This window comes from Condylura cristata, unplaced genomic scaffold (genome assembly GCF_000260355.1).
Source record: "Condylura cristata isolate star-nosed mole 26May11 unplaced genomic scaffold, ConCri1.0 scaffold00021, whole genome shotgun sequence".
NCBI classification, from domain to species: Eukaryota; Metazoa; Chordata; class Mammalia; order Eulipotyphla; family Talpidae; genus Condylura; species Condylura cristata.
In genome coordinates, this window is record NW_004567122.1 from 2,066,946 (window position 1) to 2,089,376 (window position 22,431).

The 22,431-nt window shown below is 39.3% G+C and overlaps 1 protein-coding gene across 3 annotated transcripts in view; it reads right to left on the minus strand.

The window, feature by feature from the left end:
- Positions 1-21,247, minus strand: part of TBCK (TBC1 domain containing kinase) — a 129,251-nt gene extending 108,004 nt beyond the window's left edge. For 2 of the 3 annotated variants that reach the window (XR_001145668.1, XM_004686599.2), the window contains exons 1-3: positions 20,973-21,247; positions 17,608-17,829; positions 6,698-6,770 (exon numbers count right to left, since the gene is read on the minus strand). Coding sequence is in view for 2 of the 3 variants with exons in the window: in XM_004686599.2 (XP_004686656.1) it covers positions 6,698-6,770; positions 17,608-17,800 (266 nt within the window). In the remaining variant the exon portion in view is untranslated. Of the gene's footprint in view, positions 1-6,697; positions 6,771-17,607; positions 17,830-20,968 lie in introns of all 3 variants that reach the window. The other variant, XM_012727935.1, reaches the window with a different exon arrangement.
- Positions 21,248-22,431: the final 1,184 nt, after the last annotated feature.

Below are 22,431 nucleotides of genomic sequence, written 5' to 3' on the forward strand. Positions count from 1 at the left end.
AAAACTTTTATCCTACTAATGCTATGAGAAAGAAAATGAAAAATTACAGTATACATGTTAAAAAATGTCTGGTTAGTTTTAGGGAAGTTAAACTATACCTTCCCTAATTGTATAACTGTACAAAGACGATGATAGAAGTTCTATCTTAAGTGACTAAGGAGACAGAATGTAATACAGTGATCTGGAGGAGAAAGCACAGTTTCTGCTTTAGTTCAGTGGCAGGGTATGGAGATATGCTATTAGCAAACAGACAGCAGAGGGCTTGGCCTCCATGGTACATTTTGGTTCTCCGGCATGTATTCTCCTCAACAAGATATTGGTAACAACAGAACTACTTGGATAAATTAGACCTGATTTGGAAATAATTTGGAGAGTTAGAATGAAATGAGAGCCTCTGCTTCTTAACTGCATTTTCTTCACATGTGTGCACACACACACACACAGAGAAAATGCTATATGATTTTGAGCAGGGAATGAACTGCTCTTGAAAAATATTAATCTGGGCCCTCCCTGGTGGCACAATGGGTTAGGATGCAGCTAGCGTCAGCCACTTCAGTGCAGGCTGGATCCCCTGTAGGCGACCCATAGGGCACAACAGACCTCTCCCGTCTTGCCTGGTAGCAGTATACTTCATCAATCTGCTGTTCTGCTCCCTACTATGTCTCTGGTGAATCCTCTCACCACCCCTGCACCTCTGGCCTGTACCACAGTTCAGTATGCATAAATAAATAAATCTTTTTTAAAAATTAAAAGAAAAATTAATCTGTGTGTGGAAAGACTAACACCATGGGAAAATATTGCAATACTATATCAAGCTGTTAATGATGTCCTGAACTAAACTATGTTGAGAATAATAAAGATGTGAGAATCTCATCAAGGCTCTATCAAGACAACTAACAGGAAATACATAGGGTACCAGAGAGGAACAAACAAAACACACCTTTAAGAGACCAACACTGAGTAAAGAGCACCTTTTGCAACTTTGGCATTTTTTCCCCACCTTTAAATAAAACAACAAAAACAACCATTAGTGATACAAGTCTCTAATTTACTTGCTTGCACTGTGATAAAACAGTTTTGAATTCTTTTGAAAATGTGGCCTTTGCAGGGAAAAAAGTATAACAGCCTCGACTTCCACCATCAGATTATGTTCTAAAAAAAAAGAGCATCTACTATCTAATGCTGATGATTAGGTCCTGTGGCTCATTAACCAACTCTGGGCTGTATTCTAGAATGTGTCCCAAGTTTTTGGAGTATCTAATCCAGTGAGTAGGCATCTTTTAATAGGGGCAAATAAAACTTACTCATCCGAGTAAGTCAGATCATGTTTTCCATCAGGCCCAGGAACAGCTGCAGACACAGCCTGGTTCCCATCAAAGTCTCCATGTATAACCTCCGCAAGCCGATGGTTCTCTGGTAAATTTTCAAAACCATAACCCTAAAAACATATGACAAACTACATTTTATTAAAGAAACATGCCTGCACTACTCACCCGCCTTCACTTGCAAATTTAAGGACAATGCAGAAACTCTACTGCAAGTGCCAAGACTCTGCTGAGTATCTGTCTCGGAGCTACACTTGCTGGCACTTTTATAGATTTTAGAAAAAGTACATGCTGTGAATAACACTAACACAAAAGGGAAATACTTTCCAAAGAGCACTAGGCTTAAAAGGAAAACCATTTCCTCATGCATGCTTTCACAGGAGTGACGAAGGTGTATCTCTTTCTTAACATTCTTTGGAAATATTTCAGGCAGGAGTTGAGATTTAAATTCCTCCAATTTGAATCTGGCTTCAGGCTAGCAATTAAGCAGATACACAGGCACCAAATATGAGATGACTTCAAACAAAGCTTCCAAATGGTGTGCTTTTTTCCTTGAAACCAAATGGTTATAGGAGTTTAATTGAATTCCAAGTTTAAATGTTTCCAACAAATAATTTTGATCATTTAACTGAAACTGGAGAGAAATGTTGGCAAGAAGGAAATCTGGCACAAATAATGTATAAAAGCCACTGAAAATAGAGTAACATTCTCCAAAAGTCAATTTCTTATATTTGAGCTTGATTAGGCTCAGAAGAAGATGGAGGGGAGTTTTCTCTTTCAAATCAGGTATCTATACAAATAGCATTATCTTATGAAAGACTGTCTGATAAAACCTCCAGGACAACACACAAAATCACCATTTTCTGTTTGAAGAACATAAATTCTGAAAAGGGTTTTATGGCCATTCAAACTATTAAGGAAAAAAGTGTTTGATTTCCTCCTGGGCTCTGAAATCCCAAGATAATCATGAGTTATATTTGTAATGTAAATTACAACTACAATGATCCAGTACAATTTAGCATATTCAATAATAAATTTGTCATGAAAAAGTGAGTAAACAGCAACAAGCATATTCTTTACGTTTACAGTTTTCATTCCACTACTCCACTTACTCCACATCCCAACAAGTTTCAAAATCGTTACATCTTTTTCAAAATGCAAATCCCGTAAGACAGACAGCTTGAACGATGCTTAAGTTTAGACAGTCACTGCAAATAACTACCAGACACTGGGCGCTTAGAGTACTGCAGCAGTTAGACACAGATGGACAAAGGAACACCACGGGTCTCCAATGGCAACCTGTCCACACAGAGTTCCTGTTTACTTGGCACCAGCCTTTCTTACAGGTGCAGGGTGCTTACTTTTGGCAGTAGGGAAAAGAACTGATTTATAAGCCATAAGAACATCTTCTCGCTTTCCATAAACAGGTTACAGAATTAATTAAAATTGCAGCACATCAATTATGTACATGAAACTGTTCTGTTACTGGAGACTAATGTAATCCAAATATGTGGAAAGTCAAATAGTTTTCAACAAAGCTAATTTAGATGGATGGATCAGATAACAACTTGGAAGGAACCTGACTGACTCCTTTTTCTCAGAGGCAGTAAGTATTCAATGTTATTTCCCAAAATGTACAAGGAAAATATTGAATTTGAGTCTATTACCAGAGTGATTTAAAAAAGGTCCTTTAGTTATATAAATGTTTTAGTGTCTTACTTTAAAAGATCACAAATATTCATAAAAGTACTAAAATTTCTATTTTAGGTAAATGAAAAAAGACTTTAAGAACATATAAATCGCATAAAAGACAATGTTATATTAGCAGTTAGTTCTTTTTGTTCATCTCCCTACTCAAAGAAAATGCGTCTGTCTATAATGCTTTATTGTTATGAAGACAACACAAAGGTGCAGCCGAAAGGAGACACCTTCACACCTCCACATCCTAAAAACGCCTACGTTCCCAGGATTTATCATCGCTAGAAGGAGGAAGGATGACCAGCACAGAAATGTCGACCGTTTTATGAGCTAATGGATCTGATTTTATTGGCAAAGCAATATTGAGTGCATCCATATGTGGTAAAATTGAAAGTAAAATTAAAAAACCTGAAAATCCAGAAATTTGTCTTCTGAGTCACCAGCTTCTGTCTTCTGCTTCAGTTATCTCAGTAAGAAACAGAAGACATATATGGGCAGAGAGGGAACTATGGAGATCAGAAGGAACTTTTCACTATCACCAGCAGCAGGCTAGAGAGCTATTCTTATGGGGGTACAGCGTCCTCTGATTGGCTGTGAGCATGCACCCACGGACAGCACCCACTTTAAAGGAGTAGAGCAATGAGATGACAGCATAGCGATGTCTGTGAACACCCCACCCCACCTCTGGTACTTGAGGATTTCCCCTTAACATTCTACATTCTTCTCTTCACTTTCCTCTGTTCTGGTGTATCCCAGTGAGTACTGAGTAATTTTAAGAATTTGAGTTATTTTCCAGTTAATTCAATGTTGCTTTACTACTTCACTCTTGTTTTGTGTTTGTTTTTAAAGGACAAGCTTGATCTCTAAAGACACTGTGACAGCCTGCCTCTAAGATGACACCCAGTGACCATGATCCCACACCGCACAGACTTCGTGACTGACCACCATTGGCAGTGTGCTCCCAAGGCTGGGTTATCAAGACATTTCAGCGGCCAGCTTGTTATCTTGACTCTCTGAGAGAAGCCAGTGAGGCTGTGAGGACAGACAAGAGTCTAGTGGAAGGTCCTCAAGGCAGGCAAGAACTGCCTGCCCACAGTTGGGACCAAATGAGTGTGCTGTCTTAGGAACAGGTCATCCATGCCAGACAAGTTTCAGACAATAGCTGCTACACTGAGATCCTGACCTAGATACACCCAGTTCTGTCATTCCTGAATTCCTAATCCAGAGAAACTAATGATAAAATAAATGCTTTTTGTTGTTCTAAGCTGCCAAATGTTGAGGTAATTGGTTAAGCAGCCATAACTAATTTGTACTATTTCTTATAGAAACAAGTACACCAATAAATCAAACGTCTTTACTAACATACTATTATTGCTATATGAGAGATTCCCAAGTCAAGCCAGGTAAGTAATTCAACAGCTTTTTGTTTGTTTCCAATGAAGGTATCACTGACCCAGATAAAATGCATATATACCTTAAACACACATTTCAGCATGTTCTGACATGTTTCACAAGAGCATGTGCCATGGAAATAATAACATTGATCAAGATGTAGAAAATTCCCATGGCTCCACAGGTCCCTAAGGGTATTTTCAGTAAGTTCCTCCATAACCAATTCCCCCCCCTCCAATCAGAGTTAAGTACTGTTTTCCTGCCACCACAGAGGAGTTTGCACTGCTCTAGACCTTCACATAAATGGAGGAAGTGAATCTTTTGGGTCTAGATACTTTTGCTCAGTCTGGGTCTATCCATGGTGTTGAATCAGTAATTCATATTTGTTTTTTTTTTTATTGCTGAGTAATATCCCCAGGCCTGGTTATACACACTCCCAGTGATGGGCATTTGAGGTCTCTCCAGAGTGGGACTGCCATGAGTAATGTCTCTGAAAATGTTTGTGCGCAAACATTCCAATGGAATGGATTTGTCCCTTCTTCAGTTAAATACCAAGGCAGGGCTGGACTAGCATGAGGTGCGTGTGAGGCGAAGTGGGACACAGAGTTGAGGAGGATCCAGTACCTTGGAGTGGGGTTGCTGTATCATAAAGTAGACATTCTTGTAATAACTCAGTCTTTCAAAATATAGCACCGCATATTAACACTTAAAATTTATCATGGGTTTTTCTGTCAAGGAATTTGCCATATAAACCTTTAAAATGTGCTAACTTACAAATGAAATATACTGGTTTAACATACTGGTAAAGGAAAACATAAAAATATATACTTACAAGGCAATTAATCAATACATTATTATCAGATACACATAAAATTCTAATTGAGAATAATATTCTTCAGGATGGTTCCTAGATTAAGTAAAACTTATATTACAGGCAAGGAATATGTAAGATAGTTGTCCAAGCTTGCCTAGCTGTGTGTGGCCTTTGTATACACAATGCATTGTAAATCTTTATGCACATTTAAGCCAGACTTAGTTAAAATTCATAAAGATGTACCTACCACTGGCTTTCAATCTTTGTACCAGTTAAATTCAGGTTGAAGGAACATATAGTTTGTTTGTTTGTTTGTTTGTTTTTGGTAAAGCTGGAACTACAATTTTAATTTTAAAGTCAATTAATTTTCCCAGAGAATTGGTTTCAGCCAAGTCAATGAAAGTGGAAATTTAAAAGGGTGAGCAAAGAGTAATCTCTTTAAAAACAAATAAAAGATTTGTGACATGAAAAAATTGTAGTTATTAAAAACACAGTCACTAAATCAGAGTAAGATTAAGCTATTTCTGAATACAGAAACAAGTCACTTTTATTGCCTAAGGTCAGATTTGACTTTGCTAAGGAAGCAAGAAGGCAATCGAATACGTTATCCCCATGTTTTTTTCCAGAGACAGCTAATAGCAAAGCAATTAAAATAGCAAGGAATGTGCTTTTAATTTGTTTTACATTCATCAAATTTCTACTATCCAGTAAGATATACATTTTTTTGTCTCTTGAAAAATATTTATTTTCATTTAAAATGTATCTGTGATAGAAAAGTATGAGCCAATGAAAATTAAAATATTTAAAATGGAATAGATAGTTTACATTATAGAATCATGGCAAGCAATTTTCATTGACTGAATATAATTTTCATTATTCATTAAATAAATATTTTTGATTATTTTAAGATAATTTCAGAAAAATGTGAGTAATACATGTAACAGTATATTTGCAAAAGTTTTGACCATGTGCTCTACTGAGACAGAAAATAAATTTACTGAGTCTCTCAAATAATTAAACTTAAATTAGATCACTAGATTCCAACCAAATTTATCATTGTTGCTCTCTAGCCTTGGTGGCTTCTACCTCACACAGCTATTTACATCCCCAGGAATATGAGCATCTGTGAGGAGTTAGCTTATGCTCCTCTCAGGAAAATACCTTTAACCTCAGTTAATGAAATGCTTAGTCCTAAAAAGATCACACATTTCCATACATATCCTCTTTAGGAACTGTTATGTCAAGTACTTTCAATGCCTGCTTCACAAGGGTGAACACCAGACAATGGCAAGGTTGAGTTTCTATTAGGCCTGTGAATTAGATCACCTGAGAAGAAAATTTGCAAATAATTTTACCATTAATCAAGTAACAGAAGAATCTAAAACCTTGTAGTCTCTATTAAAATATCTTTTTGCTCTTTTTTGCCAGTTTCTGCTTTCCATGTAATAAGGTTGATATTCTACAGTACCTCACGGGCTTCCTTTCTCGAAGAAGGTCTTCAAGACTCCGTTCACAGTGTTCAGCCACTACCACCAGTCTCTCTGAGTAAAACAGAACAAATCTACTTCAGTTTTGAGAGATGCATTTTAGTAATACAATAGCTGCTCCACTAAAGATATTAATATAGACAACTCTCTGAGTAAAACAGAACAAATCTACTTCAGTTTTGAGAGATACATTTTAGTAATACAATAGCTGCTCCACTAAAGATATTAATATAGACAACAAATAATATTTTAAAAGACCTTCACAAATTATGCCACCTACACAATTACCATATTATTACCATATTAAGCACTATTATCAGAATATATAAGAGATAAACATGCACTAACACAATACATGTACATTAAATAACAATTTCTGTCATCCTATGTTTTTCTCTAGAGTTTATCTGAAAAAACTATTGGAAAGGTTTACATTCAGAAAAAAAGAAGGGGTTCTCATTCTGACATAGACTAGAAAAAGGAAAAGCTGAGGTGAAGACAGAAATCTTGAAGTGAAAGGAAAACGGGCAACGAGGGACAGATTGGCTTGACAATATGGTGAGATACAGGGTTTTTGAAACTGAGTTAAGAAACTGGAAAAAAACAATGAGTCATGTGAATCATGATTCTGGAGAAAGAACAGAAAATCTACATGGGATTGTAGCCAAGCCATGGTGGTGGGGGGTGGGGAGGAGACAGGTTGGGAAATAAGATTAATATAAAATGGTGGTGGGTACAATCAATATTATAACTTTCTATCAGATCTACTATCAAAGAATAAGTCAGCACTGTTCTGAAGGTCAGCCCATACTGTTTTGTTTTCTCATCAATTATCCCTAATGACTAACAGATTGTATGACATGTTGGCAGAGCAGTATTTTTTTCCCTACTGAACAAGTATAAAGGGAGTAAGAAAAAAGTAGTGAGGGTCTGATAAGGTTGCCTTGGGAGATGATGATGGGTTTAAAAGAAATTGACGGCCCTCCCTGGTGGCGCAGCGGGTTAAAAGCACAGCATTAAGAAGCTAAAGCCATTTCCGCATGAGTTCGATTCCTGCCTGCCCCGGAGGTGACCACATGGTGCGGCAGACCTCTCCTGGCCCGCCCGCTGCTCCCCTCAGCAGTGTACTTCATCGATCTGCCTGTTCTGCTCCCTAGTCTGTCTTTGGTGAAGCCTCTCGCCGCCCCTGAACCTCTGGCCTGTACCCCAGTTCTGTATGCACAAATAAATAAATCTTAAAAAAAAAAATAAAGAAATTGATATAGTTGGACTATCCATGCAAAATGGGTTCTCAAGTAGATAAGGAGAAAGGGCTAAATAGAGATGGCAGACTGAGATGAAGAAGTAGGGTGCAGAGAATTTGGAAATAGAGAAAATGAGAAAATGAAAAGTAGTGAAGGTAGAAAAGTGAGCATAAGATGGTAAAAGGGAGAAGGGGACTTAGTAAAAGGAGTAACTTGGAGCACTGACTGGTTTGAGGTATAGCATGGGGACAATGGTGAGGTGGACATGTAAGGCTGAGCCACGAGGTTCCTGGGCTGAAACAGGCTGAGGGGGTGGCATTAATAGAGAATGAAGAGAAACAAAAATGAAAAATGTTCTAAACGAAAGCTATTACTTTCAGATGAATGATGCCCAGTGCTGTAAATAGGAATTTAGAGAAAATTAAATTTGAAAGAATACTTAATGAGGGAAAAAGGAAATGGAGAAAAAGGAAAGAAAATCACGAAATAAAAGGTTTAGTTCCTAGACTGGCGTAATTCAATAAAAAGAAATTCAATTAAAAACAAGAGCATGCAAAATTGAACTTCAAGCAATTTAGTGCAACACTGAAGTTCTAGAAGGAAAAATCAAACCATACTATCAGAAAACCAAAGGGGGGCTACATGCCTTTGCTTTCCAGCTTCATCCATCAGACTTCTTGACACCTAGCTGGGGGCCTCTCCTAGGGTACTCCACAGATCGGCTCCTCTTGCTAAACATGCGAGTGCTTCTGGGTCTTCCCTCTGTGATTCTGGGTCTCCCCACTGTGTCCCCTCTTCTCCCAGGGCTGACGCATCTCAACCTTTGTCTTAAGGCTCACCTTTTAGGCACTACAGGCTTTTCTAGGCAATTTCTTAAAAGTCATCTCAAACTCAACAGAAGAACCCAAACTTTCCTCTTTTGGCTCTTTTAGTAGTGTTCCTTTTAGATAAATGGTTCAATCTGGCCAACTTCTCCAGCTAAAAGTTCAGGAGTAATCACCCTTTCTTAAATTCAAACAAAAAGTCCTGCTGTTTCCTTTCCCAGCGTCTCTTAGAATCTATATACATTGCCCCACTGTCACAATCTGAGTCCAAGTCAACATCATCTCTTAGTGGATTACAGCAACCATTACTTTACTTATCTCAAGTTAATGCTTATTTCCTCCAACATGTTTAAGTGATAAAATAATAAATAAATCTGATGATGTAACTCCTCCAGTTTCACTTTTTGTTATTTTATTTCTAGCACACCAACTTCCAGTCACACAGGCTTCCTGGAGGTTAACTACCACATGGGTTCCCTGAGCTTGAAATGTCCTATGCGTTTGTTTGTCTGAGTTAACTCCAACTGTGAAACACAGCAGTGGAGGGCCGAGACTAGTCTGCATGGGCTCAGATACCAAGCTGACTGCTCACTAGCAGTGATCTTGGAGGCGATTACTAACCTCTCCATTCCTTCTTTCCTTTTCTGAAGCCGAGAAAGCCAGAGTACTGTGAGGCCAAAACATTAGTTGAAATAAAGACCTGGATTAGTGCCTGTTACATAGCAAATAACAGTTTACTATTTACTCCTCAGGCGTCAGTTAAATGAGGTAACTTTCAAGGAACACTTTTTTAAAAAAGATTTATTGATTTATTTATGCATACAGAACTGGGGTGCAGGCCAGAGGTACAGGGGCGGTGAGAGAATTCACCAGTGACAGAGTAGCATGCAGAACAGGCAGACTGACCAAGTTCACTGCTAAGGGGAACAGTGAGCGGGTCAGGAGAGGTCTGCAGCACCTCGCAGGTGGGGGATCGAACTTGTACTAAAGCAACTGCAGCCAGCTTGCAGTGCTGTATCTCAAGGAACACTTTAGTCCTCAAAATCAATTTCTACATGTTACTTTTCTTTTGTGGTACTTATTTCAGGGACATATATTATTGCTCTCCACAAGATCATATACTTCTGGTTTTGTTGTTGTTATTGACACTACAATGCTTTACAACAATGTGTATGACTTAGGGATATGGGATCACCCCCTTCAGGTGTCAAGATGCTACACAGACCATCAGGGCACAGACCAACATAATTCAATGTGCTCCCTCCTCACTTTGCATTCCCCCTCCCTCAGATTTCAGTTTATTATCAGTTTGGTTTTGCCTGACCCTTTCTTTTGTTTCCCTGTATTCCACATGAAAGTAGATAAACTCTTGGTCATTTAGTGACAACATGGAATGTGGTAGATTGTGTTCAGCAAAGTAAGTCGGAAGTAGAAATATTATTTCTTGACAGCAGGAATGACATTGGTCTCAATATTTTATTACCAGCATATAGAATGGCACCTTAAATGTACAAATATCGAATATAAAGACACTTCTTAAAGGAATTACGTTGAGCACAGGCATTTTGCAGTCATTAGAAATAAGTAAGCCTTATATGATGACAGTAATTACTTTGACAGAGATGTGTCCAGTACAGAAATTATATGCCTATGTTGTAAATTAACTTTAATACACATTGCCAGTTCTTTTCATGTAAGACAAAAGCCACCAGAATGTATTAAATGTCCACACTCCACTAACAGTTTTAAATTGTACATTTATAAATTTCATGTGTACGTGAGATATTCAAAGTGCTTGGCACAATACTAAAAATTCATCAATCTTAAAGTGACCTTTAAAAACAGCCCATTTGGCAGGCTTTTTCTGGAACTCCATTCAAAATAAAAAACCTGAGTTTGCTGAAGTTTTGGGACTCTCTAGGACTTTGAAGCACTGTTCTAATTCAGCAGAGTCACAATCCTTGCCAGAATATCGACATTTCTCCCAGAGGTAACAGCATGTATACAAAACAGTGTTTCCAATGTCAACGAGTTTTTTTCCAGAAATCACTAGAAAATTCATCCTCAAACTTTGGACAACTGTTTGACAATAACTTCTGTTTGTTATGAAAACTGTATAGTTTCACAGAATAAAATATGACACAAGTATCTGGGGGTCATAATGTGCCAAATATCAGTCAGCAGCATAGTGGCATTATTTATAAAAATAACAAATGTCATACTAAGATGAACTTTAAAGAGCAAAACAAGAGTCATGAAATAATCGTTCTTCTAACAGACATTTCATGAATGCCATGTATTGCTGTGGCTGAACTGCACAATACTAAACATGAAAGAATCAAGGAGTTGAATAAAGAGAAGATGTGTAAGAAAGGTCTAAGAGGTAAACTGAGACTACTGCTGTGAGATGAAAGGTTATAATGCAGTTACTAGATCATTCTCTTACTATTTCCAGTAAAAACAGAGACTAGCTCATCATCTTTTAAATGACATCTGAATAAATGTTTATCTAGTAAGACTGACAATGACAAATTCTTAGCTGAAGCAGGTTTTGAGTCAACAAGCTGAGGCTATAGTCCCACATTATTCAAAGACTAATCCAGATGCTTCTGAGAATGCATTTTGAAATGATTAAAATGTACAGTTTACTTTAGTCAAGAAGATTATACTAGATAACTGGGTGATCCTGACTCAATCAGTTGAAGGGGTTAAGAGCCTAAGTGAGGCTTTTTCGAAGACAAAACTGCCTATGGAGTATTTTTTTCCACCTATTCCAGCCTGAGCATATTCTTCCAGATAACTGACAGCCTATGGCTTAAGACCTGTCCATATAATCCCGCCATCACCTAAGCCAGTTCCTGACATTATCATCTCTTACAGTATATATTCTGCTGCTTCTGTATCCCGGATGGAAATCTAAATCAAAATAGATGCCAGAGCTAAAATATTAAAGTGGCTGAAGATAAAGAACAAATTATTTTCTAAGTCCTTAACAATTCTATTGCTCTCTACCTGAATCTGTAAGTTACAATACTTTTGCTCTTGTCACTAGCAGTGACCAAAAGCTTTGTGGGTAATAAACACCAATGACACAGTGTCATTGATAATCGTCACACTGCTGTTCAATACTGCTGAGATTTCAAGTTAAAAAATACATTAAGTAGTCAACATAAGTATTTTCACACTTATTGGACTTCTTTTTGTCTTAAATATATTTTCTTCAACTTTCTGCTGAATAAAACAAGTCTTGAAAATTCAAGAAATATTCTTGACAGTAAATATCCTGCTGAACAAGAAACTTGTGAACAAGAAACTAATATCACCTTGAATCATTTTGAATAATCTGTAGATGAAAGGGAAAGCCTGACTTCTGAGCTAACCAAACATGTGAAAACACAGTATTACTAAGACAGATCACATGTCACACGTCCCTCCAAGTAAGGCAGTGACAAATGTGAGAGATATCTGCATAGTACAAACAAAATAAAGGAGGAAAAGGAATCCAACTTCTTTGAGGAAACAATTGAGTAGACTCCAAACCCAAATCATAAAGTGTTACATCACTGAGAAATGAGCTGTTCACTCAGAAGACTGCTGAGTAGAAACTCCAAATGTTCCAAACTACATGCAACTAAAATGACTATGATGTTTTGGAACAAACAGGCTATTAGATAAATACTTATTCTAATTCAACTCTTTACTTCTCGTGCTTATAACTTTTCAGGAGAAAGAGTAATGCCAACATAAACACGATAATTAAATTTTGTATTTTTTTGACAATCACTGATATTTTTATTTCAGGCAGTCAAACTTAAAATATATGAAATTTCATAGATGTCCATGACACATAATGCATTAGTAGAGACGGCTGTTGAGATCTAGGAGCAGGGGGAAGGGGGAGCAGGATAACCAGCAATATGGAGGATAGGTCTCAGGAGTCACCAAGGCTATTGAGCTCGCTTCAATACTAACAGAGTCTGACCACGCCTAAGGGGATTAGTTTCTATGTTGAGAGCTGCAAAGGTTTGAGTGCAAAGTTGGCAGTTCTGTTCTACAAAGGAAGTATAAGACTTTTTGTAATTTGGTATTTATAGGGGCTTATTTTATTTAAGTAAAGGAAAGCACAGAGTTGACCTATCTAGGATGATTAAACAATTACTCTAAGAAAAGAAAGCCCAGGAAAACCTGGCCAGAGCCAAAACCCCAGTCGTATGAAGGGAAACTCCAAATGAGCTTCCTGACATAGTGAAAGAAAGCAGATAGACTGTAGGATGCAAGAATGAAGACCTTCCCAGAAGCAAGCATAGAAGAAAGATTTTGGGAAGACAAGCCTATCACAAGTTGGCAGACACAGAACAATAAGACTAATTAACAGCCACAGGTGATAATAAGGATATACTATATTGCCAAGCTTTGCTGGGAGTGGTTTGAAATTGGGACAAACAGGGAACCTTTTAGAACCTGTAACTGGATATGAGAGTGTGTTAAAGAGACATTGTCAGAGATTGAAAAAATATAATTGGTGACGAAAAGCACCAATAATCACATAATTCACATGTAGTTAAGTTCACTAAATTACTGAATAATAAATTTCAACAAAAGCTTGTTGTTTATAAAAAAAAATGAACAGTAACAAACGTATCAAAACTTGCTTTCTAAACTTTTACAAATGGCTGAACTATCTGACAGTACACTACAGTTACCACTAGTCTTCATGCTTTGCTTGAAACAAATAGAAAATGCACCCGCTCCTCCCCCGGCCAGAATGATTTAGGGAATACGACTTCCAGTGCCACTTATTCCATTAGTCAGAAGCTTTCAGGTAGTGAACAAGTCACAAAACTCAAGATAGTGTGACTTACTGTGGCTGTCTACATGGTTAAGAATGTGATATGTTACACAGAAACCTAGGAATATGTCAAATCAACTTTGGAAGGTCTGTGACCTTACATTAGAAGTTCTCAAGGTTTTCTTTAATAAAGAAGATAGATTTTCTACATAGTTATTGAGTAAGTGCTTCTAAATACTTTCTCTACATCAGGACCCCTATTTGAGAATCTGATGAAATGATAGACTTATCCAGAAAATGAATACACACACACACACACACACACACACACACTTTTATATGTAACTTCAGGAACATCACAGACCTGTAGTGCCCATTCTTGGACCTGAAGCTCCTGGGTTAAGAGCTGCTGTTCTAAACTATCAAATTTACCTATCTTAGATGTTCATCCAAAAACTACAGACTTCCCAACTCAGAGATCCACACCAAAAAGAACAATAAAGTCCACTTAACCAGATGTGTTGTGAACCCTGCCCATAACACATGCAGGAAATCTCAGTTCCTCAAACAAAGAGGTCTTTCTGCTAATGTCGCCACACTTCACCTGGACAAAAGAGTGTGTGAAATTCTAAGGCTTGCAAAAGATCATATTTCCAGTTTTAGGTAAATACCTAGCTATTAATACTCAATACATTGCCTCATTATAAAAATCATTTGAAGTAGGTAAATCTCCTCCTTTGTCCTGACCACAGGAAATTTAAATACAAATGTAGGTCCACAAGAAGAAACTGCATGTTAGTATCACTAACCTTACATCTCATTCTAACTTTGCTTCCTTTCTCCATCTTAATTCCATTCTTTTCATGTACTATAGATATAAAAAATTATACATGAGCCTCTTATTTCTCTGAATTTTTTTGAAAACAGATTATTATTAAGAAATAGGATTTTCTTCATAAAGAATAAGTGACTAAGAGGGATACTAATATTTAGATTTAGTGGCCATAGAAGGTTGATATGATCTTTTGAAATTCATGAATCCCTTTGGACCTACAGTACCACCAAAATAAACGAATGTAAGTATATGAAACTGTACACACAGAAGAGGCAACCATCTTTGTTGTAGAGTCCCTAATGATGCCGAAAATTTATATAAAGGAGTTTGTTGAATCAACATTCTTTTGTGAAGAATTTAACTTCCTTTGGTATTGAAGAGCACACTATAAACCATTATTGCTAAAACTGTTACTACATTATAATCACATTTGTATTTTTTCCTCTACTACTTCTGAAGCTAACTCAGGAATTAGGATCCTGTCTTACTCATCTGCATTTATCTGGTAACTAGCACAAGAAGGAACACAGTATCAGGTAAGATTTTGTTAAAATTTTATAACCCCAGTGGACTGAGGTAATGCATGCAAAAACACATAATAAGGAATATCATAATGAACAACAAAGTGCTTCCTACACTAAATTTTAACTCATTAGTGTCTTTTTAACTTTTGCTTTAATTCTAGCAGTTAATTAGCTCTGCCCTACATATTTGCTCCTTGTAAAGAGGGACTGACGAAAGGCTTCAAAATGTTCCCAATCACGTAAGAGGTTAGGCCAAATCTAACTAATCACTAATATTTGCTGAGAAGACTAAATGAAGGCAGCCCTGTACCGTAAAAGAAACTCCAGGAAAATGATGCATACTTCAACATGCATGTGAGGGCACTTGTGAATATGAAAATAAAGCACTTTTATCATCTGCTAGACAATTACTTTTACCATTACTTTCCCACATCTCTCACCAGCTTCCTGGAATAGCTAACTTTCAAGGGTCCAGGGTGTGACGCAGTACCAAACATCTAAGGTACTGAATAGTATAGTTACAGAGCATGTCAATATTTGTATCACAGACACATTTCAGTTTTACAGTTTTCAGGACATGATAAAAATGTGTTACTAGTCCAAATCTCTTTATTTACTACTTACTACTTGTGTGGCTTTGGATTAATTAACTAGTTGCTCTGTGCCCTTGTTTTCTTCTCTGCAACATGAGACTAAGACACTTCTTACCTCATGGTAACGTTATGACAGTGAAATTAATCAAATTGCATAAAGCACTTAGCATAAAACCTAGTACATAATAAGCATTCAATAAATATTAGCCATTAATAACATCCATTACAAAAAACACTTTCTACTCAAAGTTTCTAAAACACAAGTATTCTCAGAGCAAATATTTTTTAAAAGAAATAACGCATACTACTTTTCAGGGTCTTTGATATTAAGCTGACATATGAAATCACCTTTTACATAGGAAAAAACATTTCAACATCAGCAAGTGCGTAAGGTTAATTTCACAAATTACATTAGAAAATTACATTATTTAATTGAGATGCATTTAAAATAATTTTAAAAATTATATTAGCTTATTTTTACATATTTTTGTGCATTTTTCCATCTCAGTTGCAATGCCCTTGGGTTTCCCATTTAAAATAATTTTAAGAAATGGAATCTCAGTGTGCAATTAAATTTCAAAAAATAAATTGAAAATAATTAAAGACCACCATCATAACATTCTTTAGTGAGGTATTACAGATTGAATGTTTGTACCCCACCCTAACTCCTAATTCCTATGTTAAAAATTAATCCCCAATGTGATGGAGTTTGCAAACAAGAACTTTTGGAAGTTCTACGTCCTCAGGGAGTATGATTACCACCTTATAAAAGAGCCCCAAGAGCTCCCTTGCCCCTTCCACTATGTGAAGTCACAGTGAGAAGGCTGTCAGTGAGCAAGATGGCCTCATCAGGCACTGAATCTGCTGCCAGATTTAGCCTGATCTAAGACTTGTGGTCTCCGGAACTATGAGAAAAGAGTGTTGTTCATAAGCCACTTGACTTAATGATTTTAAAAAGCAGCCCAAATAATCCACAGCCAATGCAGCATGAGTTCAACCCCCAGCTGGGCAGGAGACTCACATGGCACAGCAGACTTCTCCTATTCTACCTTCTGCTATCCTCAGCAGTATATATCTGTCAGTCTGCCTCTTTTGCTCCCTGCTCTGTCCCTTGTGAATCCTCTTACCACCCCACCCCCTGCACCCCTGGCTTGTACCCCAGTTCCTTTATGTATAAATAAGAAAGTCTTTAATAAGTAAAAAAGCAGCCCAAATAGATGATGATATGGAGTACAAAAACTCAACCACATTACTGAAAAAGCAGTAAACAAAGTGCTAGTGAAACTATTTAACCAATAAGCGGTCAAGCTTTCACTTCAGTTCTCTAAGTAGAGTCCCATACAAAGAGACAAAAGAAAATTTACTAATTTCCTTTGCATTCAGAGAGCTATCCCAAATTACTATTTTAATTCACAACATACATTCCTATAAAAAATTCTAAAGTTTCTAACATCAGAACTTAAATTTACTTCTTAAATTTACACCCTTATAGACAGAAGGTTTCCCTAAAAGAGAAAACTTAAGAGTCTGGATTCCCAGATCTAAACAACATGAATCACTCAGCCGTGGCTGTTCAATCATTCAAACACTTATTGCATGTTCCTTGTATACTAGGTACAGTACTGCAGCTCTATCTGATGAGGTCAGAGTTAAAGTTATTGTGTTCTTATTTCCAAGAACTAAGGATCCTCAGGAAAGACAAAAGTTACACGTTATATACACACACACACACACATATACACACACACACTGGACATAGCAAAACTCATGTCAGAAAATAGCAAGGTCTACAAATAGGGGTATGTGAGGGGAGACAGTAGTCAGGAAAACTCGTATGACTAGGCTTGGCATGAGGATGAAGGTGGTGGTAACTACAGAAATATACTTAAGGAATACAGTGGGACTAGATCAGGAAGGACCTTCTAAGCCACACCTTGCTAAAGAGTTTGTGTTTCTCTTGGCAGGTTTGCACATAAATGGGAAGGCATGAAAATGTGTGTGTGCATGTACAATATTCGCCACATGTTTATAACCAAACTGTGATGACAGAGTAAAGAACAGGAGGGAAAAAATCCAACTCACCATGTTTTCCTCTAGAAATATCCACATATTGACACAATCTGGGGTGGGTAATGGTCTTGAGGATTTGAAAGCGCCCCAAAATTTTGATGGAATTTGGTGTGAGAGGAAGCCCATTGCTTCCACACACATCATGTGGCAGAGCTGAGGCAAAGAAGGTAAACGCACCCATTTCACCATCTTTCAAAGGAAACATATTCAGGGTCCTTAATCTTCCAAGATAACCTAGAAAACGAGAGACTCTTATGAAAGATCAACCAAGCATTACCTTAGCATTTTCTCACCTTAAATAATACATTACTTGCAGGGAAAAGCCAACTGGGCACTTTACACTTAAAAAAAAAATCAAAGTTAAAAAAATTCCAATATAATATTGATGATGGAAACTCAATCATATTTTATATTACTGATCTAAAATAAATAAAAAGCAAAGATGGCATAAAAAGGAAAAGGTAATGCATTTCATCTTCATTAACACCTGTTTTAAAGAGTAATTCAAGTTTATTATTGCATATTCTAATCAATAAGAGTATTCTCTTCATCATCTAAAGCTTAAATAATCCACATAACACTAAGAACTTCCCTTCTCACAGAGTGAGGGGTGGAGAATGACCCAATCCTGAACAGTTATTACCTTGAAAGCAAAGTAGACAAGATTCTTTGAAAAAATTAAGCCAACTCTGAAGATAACACTGCTTGTGTGGGCACTGGTGAAAAGTGCAATTCTTCCTAATTTTAGAATTTGTAGGACACCAATTAAGATCTGGCTGCCCACCCAGCCATTCTAAAACTAAGTATGCCAGCCAATGAGCTTATTCATTTATGCCAAGCCTCTGGACAGCATCGTTAATTCTTAAACCATGGACTATCTAACATCCATAACACAGGCAAGGAAAGAATACAACATAAAGGGTGAGGAATAAGGGAAGAAACAAAATATCTGCCCTGGAACTAAAGGATATAATTTATGAGATCAAAGCCAAAACCATCTATAATAAATTTAGAAAGATTTGAGAAGATATTCTATCTATTGCATGAAATAGAAGCCCAGGAAAAATATATTTCACATAAGAATAAAGAGAAATGACTAATATATGTACGTATTTTAAAATTTCATTAAAACCAATGAGAATTTATGCACCTAAGATAGCAAAAACGAGGAAATTAGACAAATCATATTGTTAAGAGGATATGGAAAAACAAAATTTCATCTTCACGTAAGTGGAAACATAAATTAAATTCACACTCTCACTTTGGAAAGAGCCTGCTACTGTTTTCTCTTCCATTCCTGCAGAAGCTAACACACACAGGCAGGGGCTACATCAGAGTGATACTGATGCTGATATTCCTAAACTGGAAACAACTAAAATATCCAGACTACAGACCAAACCCACCATGAGATACCATCTCAGACTGCAAGACTGGCTTATATGGAAAAGACCAGAAGCAATAAGTGTTGGTGAGGATGTAAAGAAAAGGGATCTTTGTACACTGCTGCTGGGAACGTACACAGGTGCAGCCCTTATGAAGAACAGCGGACGGGTCCAAAAAAATATGGATCTATTACGTGATCTAGTGATACCACAAAAATATGGATCTATCACGTGATCTAGCGATACCACTAAGTATCTATGTGAAGACTGCGAAAACACTCACTTCTTTTTACTGCAGCACTAGTTATAATGGCCAATTCAGGTCAATGGCCTCAGTGCCAAACTAGTGAAGTTGTGGTATAGAGTATGGAATATTACTCAGTGTGAAAGAAAGATGAATTTTTGCCATTTTGACAACATAGATGAAACTGAGGGTGGGGAGAGATTATGCTAAGTAAAATAAGCCAGAAGGATAAAGACAAATACCAGAGGGATTCATGTACATGTGGAATACAGAGAAACAAGACTGTGGGTTAGAAAACACAAACCAAAACAAAGCCTAGAAATCCGTAAAACAGGCTAGCAGAGTGGGCAGGTGAGGGTTGGGGAGCAAAGGTAGGAGGGGTCCAACGTTGCTGACACCCCCTATCAGGACTGTGGTGGTGGGCCTGGTGTGGTAACACACACCTCTGACTCATACAGTGACTGTTAACCATTACAACCAGAGACATATGTATTTATAAGTTGATGTGAAAAGCATTATCATTTGGAATTAAAAACTAAGCATCAAGGAAACTAATTGTGATCACTTCCAAAATTGGGAGAAAATATGTTGTGGGTGATGCGGGCTATCTTAAAGCATTAAAAAAAATAAATAAAAGAGTGAGGAATTTAACTCATTACTAAACATATAGATCTAAGACTAGAAAAGGTTAAACGTGTTCGCTTCTTGAGAACAGGCCTGATGTTAGAAAGGGGGCTTCCGTGTTCTTCTTTTCCAGCATGGAGTCGCTCTACAGGGCAGCATCCTACGGGGGTGTTCACGCAGCCATTGCTATTACCTAGGCCGCTAAAATTCAAGAACCAGATAACGAAAATGCTAATTATTCAAAAAGATAAACCACTCGGTTGTTGGGCTGCCACTTTGCCTTTCATGGCGACACAAAAGGGCTCACACATGAAAAACGCGCTCGCCAGCTACACTCGCTGAGTGGGAACAAGGTAGCAATAAAAACCTGAGGCGAGACACTGGTGGAGGAGACATCGGTGGAGGAAAAACAATGCAAGTGGTTGGGTTTCGAGATCCCTTCACTCAGCAGATGCCTTGAAGCTCGCACGTGAAGGCAGGTGTCTTCCACTCGTGGGCTAGCAAGGGCGTGAGAGACACATTTTGTCTTCTATGGGCTTGGAATCAAAGACTCACAGGGGTTGGGGGTGGTGGTGAGGGGAGGGTCGGCCCTAGGACAAAAGACACCATCTCGAAAGCGCAGTCCCCGCATTTCAACAGGGAATTCAGAGCAGCCCATTTCTGTCAGACGCCTTCCCTCAAAAACTGCCTTTCTGTCACAGCTAACGAGGACGAGGCCTTGGAGGCCGGCCACCGACAAGGCAGAAGCAACCTCCTTTCTCCTCGGGACGTTCCCACTGCGCAAGGGAAGGTGCCATTTCCACAACTCCCCAATCTTTGAAACGGGGGGCACACACTGAGTTTGTCCTGAGGCGAGTTTCTCCTGCTCTCATCTTCTTGAACCTTTCAGCAGTGGCACGTGGTGACTGTCGAAGCTTCACCTACACTTTCCAACGGAGCCGGGTGACGTGTGACTTTGGGGGGAGGCAGGCGCAGCTCCCCAAGGACCTACAGAGTTGCAGCCACAGCCGCACGGTGTGGGCTCTGGCCCTCCCGGCGGAGACGCGGGAGCCGTCGCTGCCCCTGCCATTCCGACCCCCCGCCAACCCCCCACGAGCCACGGAAAACTGGGACACCCAGATACCTGCCTGTGAGGCGGGGGGTGCAGGCGGCACAAAGACGGGGGATAGCGCTTCTCCCCCGGCCTCAGCGCTGTCGCTGCGCCTGCGACTGCCGCGACAGCTTAGTGCAGCAGGCCACGCATTTCAGGGACGTGAGGCACAGGACGGCTCCTGGGGCGCCGGGAGCGCCGAGCTTGCCCTTGGCGGGCGAACTTAGTCAGCCAGAACCCAAACTCCTACTACGGCCGGGAGCAAGTGCCCGGCCCACGTCACTGACAGGTCCCAGCGCTTCCCCTCACGCTCAGTTCAGTCAGGTCCTCTGACGTCAGAGAGTCCGCGACGCAGCAGCGAACAAAGACCCCGACGAGGGGCGTCTATCGCGCTGCCCAAACAGACGACCAACGTAGCGAAGAAAAAGTGCGGGGTCGTTTACATTATGGATTAAGGGCTTGGGAAACGGGGAGCAAGATGCGCTGCGAACAGGAAAGGGGCTAGCGGAATTTGGGGGTTTCTCCGTGGCGCGCTCAGGCATTTGGTGGGGCAGGCGTTTGGGTCCTGTCTCAGCGTCGTCGCGCGTGCGAGGCCCACGCTACGGGCTGCGGGCTGAGGCAGGAGCCGGCGGGGCCCTGACCTGCGCTTCATGTGAGTGAAGCTCGCCGAGGGTCCTGGGGCAGGCGAGGGCGACGGTCGCAGCCTCCTTCTTTTTACTCCAGTCGGGGAGCTTGGGCCTGGCCTGCGGGCGCTTGTGGGAAGTTTGCTGACGCCAGCAGCAGTGTTGGGCTGAAGGAGAGTGGGGGAGAGCGTGCTGGGGACTTTCTGAGGAGACCAAGGTGGAGAAATGGGGTACGGGGCGGGGGGAAAGAATGTCACTGGAAAATGAAAAAGTTCACAAGCGTGTGTGTGTGTGAGCGAGTGAAAGTTCACAAACGTGTGTGTGTGTGTGTGTGAGAGAGAGAGTGAGAGAGAGAGAGAGAGAAAGAGAGAGAGAAAGAACACGAAATGGAGGCTGGGATATGGGTGACGGAAATTAATTCATTCACTAATTATCACGAAGCGTCACTCGACACGATTTTAGGCGTTGTATAACGAGCAGAGAACAGAACAGACAGCCCTGTGTCACTCCAGCTCACACTTTAGACCGACGAAGTCCTGAGGATAGAAACAGTGAAGCAGGAAAGGAGGTAGAGGTGTGACCAGGGACGTTCTCGCTGAAGAAATGACTTGATAGCTAAGGACACACAGGTGAGAGACTCCAGCAAGTCCACATCTCGGGGAGCTGCAGTGACACCGGTGCACGCCGGTGACCCGGCCATCACCAAAGCTGCGTCGCAGAACCCGCCAGAACAACGAGGAAATGTGCACCAGAGTCGAGTGCAAAGGTTAAAAGTGCAGCCAAAAATCAGAGCAGGAAGAGGTCATGAGGCACTTGGAGCATTTAAGCCTGTGGAGGTTTTGAGCAGCGGGGCGGTAAAAACCAGACTTTTTA